We start from the raw sequence: 9382 nt of genomic DNA, 5'->3' as shown, positions 1-9382 counted from the left end.
CGGTATCAGCAAGAGGGAAAGGGAAGATCCACAGGACAATAGTGAGACCAGCTATGTTATGGGTTATATGGGTTGGAGACGGTAGCACTGACCAGAAAGCAGGAGACAGAGCTGGAGGTGGCAGAGTTAAAGATATTAAGATTTGCATTGGGTGTGACGAGGATGGACAGGATTAGAAATGAAGACATCAGAGGGTGAGCTCAGGTTGGACGGTTGGGAGAAAAAGTCAGAGAGGCGAGATTGTGTTGGTTTGGACATGTGCAGAGGAGAGATGCTGGGTATATTGAGAACAGGATGTTAACGATAGAGCTGCCAGGCAAGAGGAAAGGAGGAAGACGTAAGAGAAGGTTTATGGATGTGGGGAGAAAAGGACATGCAGGTGATGGGTGTAACACAACAAGATGCAGAGGACAGAAAGATATGGAAGAAGATGATCCGCTGTGGAAACCCCTAACAGGAGCAGCCAAAAGAAGAAGATGGCGCACACCCTGTGTGATGACCTGAAGATTTCAAATTTTGGTTCATCGATCCATAAGATTTTTTTCCAGTCTGCAGTAGAACAAAGCTGGTATTTCAAGGCCCTATTTTGTCCTTTAAGGAGTGGCTTTCTTACTGCCACTAGGCCAGCAGCATAAAATCTCCTCTTCACAGTAGAAAGTGAGACTTGCTTTTGTCAACCAGTGTTAAGCTGTGCTTGTAACTGTTGTGCTGAGAGGTGCCTATCATGCAAGCTGGTGACATTCAGAAACTTTGTCTTCTGATTTGGTTGTGACTTTGGGTCTGACAGTTATTTTCCTATCAGAGTCTCTTCCGGTTTCTAATTGCTTTTGGATTGTGTAGGACACTAATTGAAGCTTTGATTTTTCTTTTGCAATTTCTCTAAATGTAAGGCCTACACTTCTAAGGGCAATACATTTTCTTGCTATTATCACTGGAATTTACAACTTTCTACAGTGTAATATTGTCCACGTAGTACCTCAGAGGGTGTACTGTAGATGCACAGTCTGTTACAACTCTGCTTTAAGACAGGCAGATGGTTTTTAAATAATCAACAGAAGTTGGGGTACCAGTGCAAATTGCTTGCTTTAACTTGCAATGCTTAATTTACTTTTATTGTGCAGAACAAGTGAAGGCGGTAACCTATTAGTTGTTTCCTGAAGAAAGCCCATTTGTAATATTCTGAAATTTCCTTTTTTAGGTTTTTGCCAACCTAGAGTTTACATTTAAATCACCGGCAGTTTACTGTTTACCTTTTCACCATTTCAGGTCATTCATTGTATTTCAACTCATTAAATGTGAAGAAAAACTGGATAAACTGAGGTTTACTAAAACTTTTGACCAGTACTGCATATGTATATACAAGATATGGTAATGACAGCTCAAGATTTGTAGCAATATTCCACAAGACCACTGTGAGCTGTCTTCTTTAGCAGAGTTCTGTTACTCTGGCCAAAATGCGACCCCTTCTTCCAGGATGCCCGGGATGTTATGGCAACAGGACCAGAAGGGGCTGGAAGTATAAAAACCGTTAGGAAACTTCCCGGGTGAATCATAATTCCTAAAAAAACAATTTTAGTAACATACATTAAATTGCACACTGTTGCAGCTAATGACTGACTGGATCTTAGTTTAAAGTCATTAAACTTTTTTTTAATCCTTCATCTATTTTCTTAACAAATCTTTCCATTTTAAAAACATTAGAACTATCTTGATGAAAACAGGCCATTCAGACACCACACTACTTCGTAATGAATTTATGTCCACATTTCTCAATGTGAGGAAGATCGAGATTGAATCCAATGATCTCGCGCCATCACTTTTAATTTATCAATTTTTAAAACCAAACAGCATACATGTGTGAAAAATAATTCAAGGTGAATAACGGTCTTCTCGATGCCGCCTTTCTGCAGCTTCTGGCCAGTATGGTGAAATAATCCATTAAGAGATGCAAGGATCCGAAAGCCGTGGTATCCTGACAGGCCAAAGAAACTGAGGCCTCTGCGCCTCCGTAGCTAAGAACGCCTCTTTTGGTTACCAGGGACTATATAAGCGGACGTGACGTCACGAGGAGCACGAGTGAGGAACATAAAAACATGCAGCCGAACTCCGGCGAGTAAACAAACTAGCGTTGTTAGAGTAGATCTTGGATTCGATGGGTAGTGTGATTACTTGAGGTACATGAGCAAATCAATATATTAATTAACCAGACATATGCTTTAGTTGGAGCGAATTACGATTAACAATTGTATGCCTCTGTTCGATTAATCTTATTTGTCTGTGTTCACGCTTATAGAGAGATGAAGCGGTTTTCCTTTCCCAGCTATTTGATGCTGCAGTTTCTTGCTTGCGGGGGCCTGTTTGTGCTACTTTTTCGGGCGACCTTGTGCTATAAACCTGTGGTCATCATTCACGGTTTGTTCGACAGCCCCAGTGATTTTCAAAACCTTCTCCACTACATCAACGAGGTACGTGACTGAGAAATTTTTGAAGCGATATGGAAATGGGGGGGTCTGCCGGTGGACGTTGGTATTGTCTTCAACAGCTGCTGCTACTGCATTTTTTTTACTACTGTGGCCGAGTGCACAGGAAGGGAGTAATTTTATGAAAGCGTATTGAGATGCTTTATGTGGAAGAATAAAGAAGTCCTCACAAACTTGGCATGTTTTACAAAGAATATAATAACAGTAAGGAGTTGTATGGCAGTCTCAATCTTTCGTTCGTAATTCTAAAGTTTGAATAGTTCTTCGAATTGACATGGGCGCCCCTCCCGCAGTTCAAATACACTGATCTTTGACGTCTGAACTATCTTCATGCATTTAAAAACAGACCGGTCTGTTAAGAGGAAAATTTTGGTCATAATTCTTATGGAGAGCATGTTGTTGTTTTTATGAATGCCACAAAATGTTTTAAGTTATTAATTTTTTTTATCAGTTACTACTTTTTATAAACCGACTAATTGGGCCCACCATATGGTGCTTAACTCTGCAATAGATATTTAATTTGAAATCTCCAGTAAATAATTATAACAAAAATATATTCATATGTCCTGTATGAACTGTTTTATTTTTCAAATTTCATAGAGAACATTGTGATGATGTTATGAAATAAAAGTAATTGGGTAAAGAAACTGATCAACTACATAAAATTGGTCGAAATAGAATAAACTGACATCACCTTTGTGATGGCAGTGAATGTATTAAAGGATAGATAGATACTTTATTAGTCCCAAGGGGAAATTCACAAATTGGATAGCACACTGCATCCATTAAAAAAAATAAAAATACAAATTGGACTTACTGGAACAATATATTTAAAGGAAGATGATATGCTGTCTCTAAATATTATGAGGCTAAATTTATTTCTTGCACCTGTAGTTTTTGGTTAGTATGAAATCATTTTATTAATAATTTTAAAAATCCTATGGATCTAAACTTATCCAAACTGTTTTAGATTTTAGGAAATATTAATCTGCCTTTGCAGGTTCATTTTATTGGTACAGCAAAGTGGAACTTGATAATACATTGACATCAGAATTATGTATGAGAAAGGCTCCTCCAATTTGTTGGGCAAGGAGTGGACCTGGACATTACAAACCAACATCCAAAGAATTTTTGCTGTAAACTAATAAAAGGAATGGTCTTTGCTACCACATCAACACACAGATGTTTTGGGGTTCATAGCTTGTGGCCAATACTTGTAGGAAAGTCCCTACCTTCCTGTGATCCTGTTATGATGAAAACACAATAAGTAGACTTTGCAACTTTTACTGTTTAAAGTTTGCTGTGTTAGTGGTTAGGCCAAGATGAATCCTCTGCTGTTAGTGAAACACTTTGTCTAAGGAAGTACGTTTATGCAGCTGCCTTTTTTGTGGTATTTGCACCCTCAACTAAAGAGTAAAATATGATATGTTGTGGTGGTGCATCAGTAAGGCAGTATATTTGTTCATTTTATTTATAGCCACATAACTTCCTTTAAGTTCTGTTTGTTTTAAGGTTATTGTTCCTGGTTGGTGGTTGGGCGGGCTGGCTTCTTATAGGCAGTTCTCAGGCTTTGGTCAAAGTGATGAGAAATCAGTAAATGTTTCATATTGTAGTTGAAAATGCATATGGTTATTACATACTCCTAATAATTTCTGCATGAAATGTCTGTATTTAATATCTACAAAACTATCCAAGTAATATGAAGGAAGGTTTTGATTTTCCTGACAGTATTTGTTGAAAAGGTTAGCATTACAATGTTATATTCATCCACCTATTTTTCTCAATCTGTTTCCAGCAGTTTAAGGTCATGAGGGCTAAAGTCTGTCCCACTAGAGCCATCCCTGAAGAAATATTTATTGTAGTGCTGTCTACTATATTCTTACTGTAACACTGAAGTCTCAGGCCCTTTGGCTTGTGTCTTAAACTGTCTGTGCTTGCTAATATGCTCTTTTATGCAGTTGCATAAGTAAGAGATGTCAACAGACTTATTTGAATCAAGGAGGCTGCTTTTGGCACCAGCTTGGCCTCAGGAGGCAGTAGCAGAGAGACAGATGTTGCTTAAGCTGCTTGGTATCAAAAACGCTAATCCTGGGAGGAAAAACCGAATATGTACAGTATTGCATTTTTTTTGACTAACTTTTTTTTTTTACAGTTTTTTTGGTATAAGAATGACTGCGGCAGTGCTAATATTTGTGGCACGCTGTGTTTTTGTGCACGTGGGCTTTATGAAGCATTATTGGAATTTCTTTATACCAAATGCCATTAGTCTGTTTTTTAATGTCATGATTCATGTTAATTTAAATGGATTAGTGTAGATTTTTGCATATATTTTACTGGTTAGATTTGACTCTCTTCTGTGTAGTTAATATGAAGTAATGACATTCTCATCTTGATGTTGGATACCTTACTGTAAGATGTAAGAAATATCAGTAGTGATCAGTTTGTCCGTGTAGATGATACAGCAAAGTGTTTTGGCACGGAGAGATTATGTGAGTTCAAAGGTGTATGTGTAGGGAGTTCAAGCTGTATGTAAACTGTGACTGCTGAATATTGGCACAATCACTATGTAAACTCAAGATGAACTCTGCTTTGACAATATCTTTCCGTTTAGCCCAGTTCACTTGCGCCAGATGTTGCAATTTGAAATTTACCCATGTCCGACTTCCACTGCTACCTTGTTTAAGCAGATTTTAAACAAGAATCTGGCTTGAATAGATGTTTTGTATTGTGCTGGCATAGAAGTTAGTATTGCAGTCCCATAACTCTAGGGAGATTGTGTCTGAGCCAGAATTTGAGCCCAGTCTGTAGTCAGGTTTGCATGTTCTTGCTAATCACACTTCTCAAAGGAGTTCTTGTACGTTGAATGGTGACTTTTGCTTCTGTCAGCAAACAGCCTCTTGTTTTAGGGTTGATTTCTGATTTATGTTCTTTTTCCCTTCTTGATCCCATGGTGGATTGACTGTGATGGAAAAAAATGGATGGCTGGATTGGTCATATGTGTTACTTCAGCATTTTAAAAAATTCTATTAATAACAAGTGCAACCATTTTTAAAATTTGTATACTGTGGAAATTTATACCTATAGTAGTTTACTAATATCTAAATGAGAAGCTTCTCCTGCATCCACTATGCCTGCATAACTGCTTCATGGAAATATCTGCCTTTGGCCTGGTTTTAGTAGGGCCAGACCCTAGTCCGTTTCAGGACGGGCTTATTCTTGAACTGAGTTGTGCTGAAAAGTAAGTTTGTTGTTACAAGAATGACTCGACTTGGCTTAATAGTGCACTGGGTGGGAGCCAGTGTACTTCCGACTTTTAACTAGTGTATTACTGTTATACAGCAGTGAAATAAGTTTTGCTTTGTCTGACATATTTGCATTGAATGGAACAATTTAATGGATTGCCTACAAGCAACCTTGAAGCTGTGTTGTGGTATATTGGCTTCTTTTCATTTTGTGTTGCCTGATATGTGGTTTTATGATAAGCAGCGCCCTTTGGACATTTTTTTCATTTTTCTTTAAGCTTTATTTGAATAAGTTTGTGCATACACAGACCTTTTTTGAAGAATATGCAATATGGTATTTGTTCTGTGCCGCCGTTTTTCATTGTTGGGCAACATTTAATTATTAATTTGTTTTCATTTTTTTTTTTTTAAAGAAATTATTTTTCCCTCCCTTATTTACTGTGTTGCCTTCAGCATTCATAGTTTTTCTTTTTTGTAGAAGACCTAGTGTATACACATTTAAATTTCAATAACCTTCAGGATCACGTTCCTCGTTTATACGTTTGCAACTGTTTGATTTTTGAGCTTAGATTCCCTTAAAGGCACAGGAAAGTCTTTTTCTTTTGATACTGGAGTACTGCCACATCGTGCAAAGTGCTCTGTGACTTCCACTTTTTTTTTGTCCACTTACATACATGCCTTAATGTTTTCACTTTTTGAGTGGGTTCTAAGGCAATTTTCGGCAAGGTTCCATGGCACTGAGCTGTAGTGTGTGAATTCCCCCATAATATGATAACATTTGGAAATGATATTCAGATACTAGGTGTACTCTTGTAATTGGACTTTCAAAATATTATGCTTATATGATCAGTAACTCTTGAGATGGACAAATGAATAGTTTTGTTCTACATTTTGATTGTCTTATTTGAAATTGTATTTATAAGGAATGTTAGTCTTGAGCATGTATACAGGAAGGCAAATCTTTTCTTGTTTCAGTGTGGAAGCTTCCAACATAAAATTTTGTTTAAAGATTTTTAAATACATTTGCCTAAAAAAGAATGGTCACTTGTAATCATTATATACTGTAGAATTGTATTTGTTTAAGAAAACATTAGACCATTCATGATGTTTTATTTTAAATGTATACTTTAAAACAAAGGTTGTTCTTGACTCAAACTTAATATGTGCCTCTGAATGAGTCACTGAAACTGCCATTACCCCTGTTTGCATTTTGAAAAGAAACTAGTAATATTTGCAAGGCAGGAAGCCATCCCTGGACTGTCACCAGATGATCACAAAGGCCCCTCGCATACTCTGCCAGACTCGCACAGGTGCCAGTTTAGAACTGACATGGAAGAAAACTGGAGTACTCCGACAAAGACACAGAGTGAATGTCAAGACTTCAAAGGCTAGATGTGGGGCAAGGATGGTTGTTGTGAGATGGCAACACCTCTACTGTTACAGAAATATGCTGTATTAAAATGTATGTAATTAATGGAATATGTAATTTTTTTTATTAGTCTTCTACTTTTTCTGTGTGTGTCCTGTGTGCATGTCCTTACAGTATGCTGTTATTCTTTTTTTTCTTTTAAACAGACTCATCCTGGTACCAATGTCACAGTCGTTGACTTGTTTGATCACACCTATAGTCTAGAACCTATGTGGAAGCAAGTGGAAGGCTTTAAGAATGCCATTTATCCCATCATGCAGAATGCTGCAGATGGTGTGCACCTCATTTGTTATTCTCAAGGTAAAAATTTAAAAAAGAGGGTGGGGAGTGGATAACCTTTTTTGCTCTGTGGTTTTACTAATAGAACATAATAGGTTTTGCCTTTTCTTAATTGTTATAACATTGTTTTTATGGAGTTTTAATTGTTTAAGATCATAAAAACATAAGGATAACCAGTAATTGCCATTCCACAACAGAGGGAAAACAATTACTCTTAACAAAAATCATTCTAGGCCTGTTAATCACATTTGTGTAGAAGTCTTCTAAGGTTTACGTGCTAAGTTTATGCATCTCGAAGCTTGCTGAGAACTATGTACATATATTCATGCATGCATTCTTAAACCTGTTTGACAGTTCAGGATTGTAATGGACCAGAATACTGGGCGTAAGGTGGTAAATAACTATGAATGAAGTGTCATTTCAGTGCACCACACAAACCTACTCACTCACTGCTCCCATGGAGCCAGTTATCCTAACTTGCACATTTTCAGAAGAAATCTGGGATAGTTGGAAGAAAACTAGTACAAACATGGGGGACCGTGCATAAACTCTGTACAAACAAAGACAGTGTAGGATATAAATCCAGGATACCTTGAGGCATTACACCAATCTGTGCCAACCTATAAATAAGAACTATTGTGAAACTTGGTAGTCCTGGTCTTGGTTGATCTAAGCAGTCATATATTAAAGCATTTTTGTTAAAGTTATTCTTGTACGTATGTTTACACTTTCATAATGGCTTTTTTTATTAATTTTTAAAAATTTTTTTTCACATTTTTATTGTGGTATTTAAAGGATGCACAAAGAAAATCCATTGAATTAGAGTTGTGTATAATATACGAGACGGGCATAGCCTGTCGCATGACTTTCAGTGTGGTGTGCACCTCCATTAGCCACTTTAGCCAGCATGAGTGATTATTTGCACGTCACCTGCTTAGAGCAGTTAGCCCAATGCTAGGATTGGCTGGGAGTGAAAGTACAACATGAGACATCAGGAGGTTGAAACCATTCAGTTTGTTTCTTTGCCTCTTCCCTATTCTGGGGCCGGGTAAAATGTGGTTTTGTTTTTTTTTTTTGTTGTTAAATGAAACTGTTGCTAAGTATTTGTTCCGGTACTATATCTTGGCAGCTGGAAGTGAAAGCAATCTTGACCTCTGAATAAGTTTTCTCTAAAGTGCAGGTATACACTACCAAGTGTTTATTTCAGCAGAAACTGCCATATCTTAAATGTACTCCATTCATTACAGGATAAGTGTTATGAGGAACCATTAGCCTGTTTTTTTTTACTTTTTTTCCAGTGTTTGTGCTAAAAGACATTCTTGCACACAAGGCTATTTTTATGCTTTCCAATATGATTGCTTGCTTCTCCAGGACTTATAGTTACTTGAACATTTTACTGTGTGCTCCTTGCATATAAGAACATATAACTTGTGGTAATCTATTAACAATAGTGTGCATTTGCTGATCTCTTTATTCAGACCTTAGAACATATCCATTGTCCATAATTCCCTGCTGGCATTTGGGGAACCTCTATGCTGCAGGGAGGGCTGGGGGTATTATATATATATATATATTTATATATATAGAGATATATATATATTGTGGAGCCGACCTGGACACAGACAGGCGGACATGTTGTTTTTCACTACCACACATATTTATTATATACACTATATACAATTATGAGTGTCACTTAGACACAATCACGAACCCCAACACACAGTTCTGGCCACACAAATGCCTTTTCTTCGGGCTGCCTCTACACTCCTCAGGTGTCCTCTTAAATCTCCCCCAGTACTTCCTGGTGTGGCGGAAGTGCTGAGGTCACAAGTCCCCAAGGCATTGGGGCGCCTCCTGGCGGTGACCACGGGCCCCTACAGGGTGGGGCTTCCATGCCCTGAACCCGTGGCCCCCAAAGCAACCAGGAAGGCGGCTCCCACGTGATCCCAGAT

General features: G+C 37.8%; 1 protein-coding gene across 8 annotated transcripts in view; it reads left to right on the top strand.

The window, feature by feature from the left end:
• The first annotated feature begins 2079 nt into the window (after nucleotides 1-2079).
• LOC120539052 (lysosomal thioesterase PPT2-A-like) overlaps nucleotides 2080-9382 on the top strand; it is a 78984-nt gene continuing 71681 nt past the window's right edge. For all 8 annotated transcript variants that reach the window (XM_039768755.1, XM_039768759.1, XM_039768753.1 and 5 more), the window contains exons 1-3: nucleotides 2080-2174; nucleotides 2294-2465; nucleotides 7298-7451. In XM_039768755.1, coding sequence (XP_039624689.1) covers nucleotides 2298-2465; nucleotides 7298-7451 — 322 coding nt within the window. In that variant the 5' untranslated portion in view covers nucleotides 2080-2174; nucleotides 2294-2297. The remainder of the gene's footprint in view (nucleotides 2175-2293; nucleotides 2466-7297; nucleotides 7452-9382) is intronic.

Source organism: Polypterus senegalus, chromosome 11 (assembly GCF_016835505.1).
Source record: "Polypterus senegalus isolate Bchr_013 chromosome 11, ASM1683550v1, whole genome shotgun sequence".
NCBI lineage: Eukaryota > Metazoa > Chordata > Cladistia > Polypteriformes > Polypteridae > Polypterus > Polypterus senegalus.
Note: the sequence above shows the minus strand (reverse complement) of the source record. Positions and strands in the feature narration are given on the sequence as shown.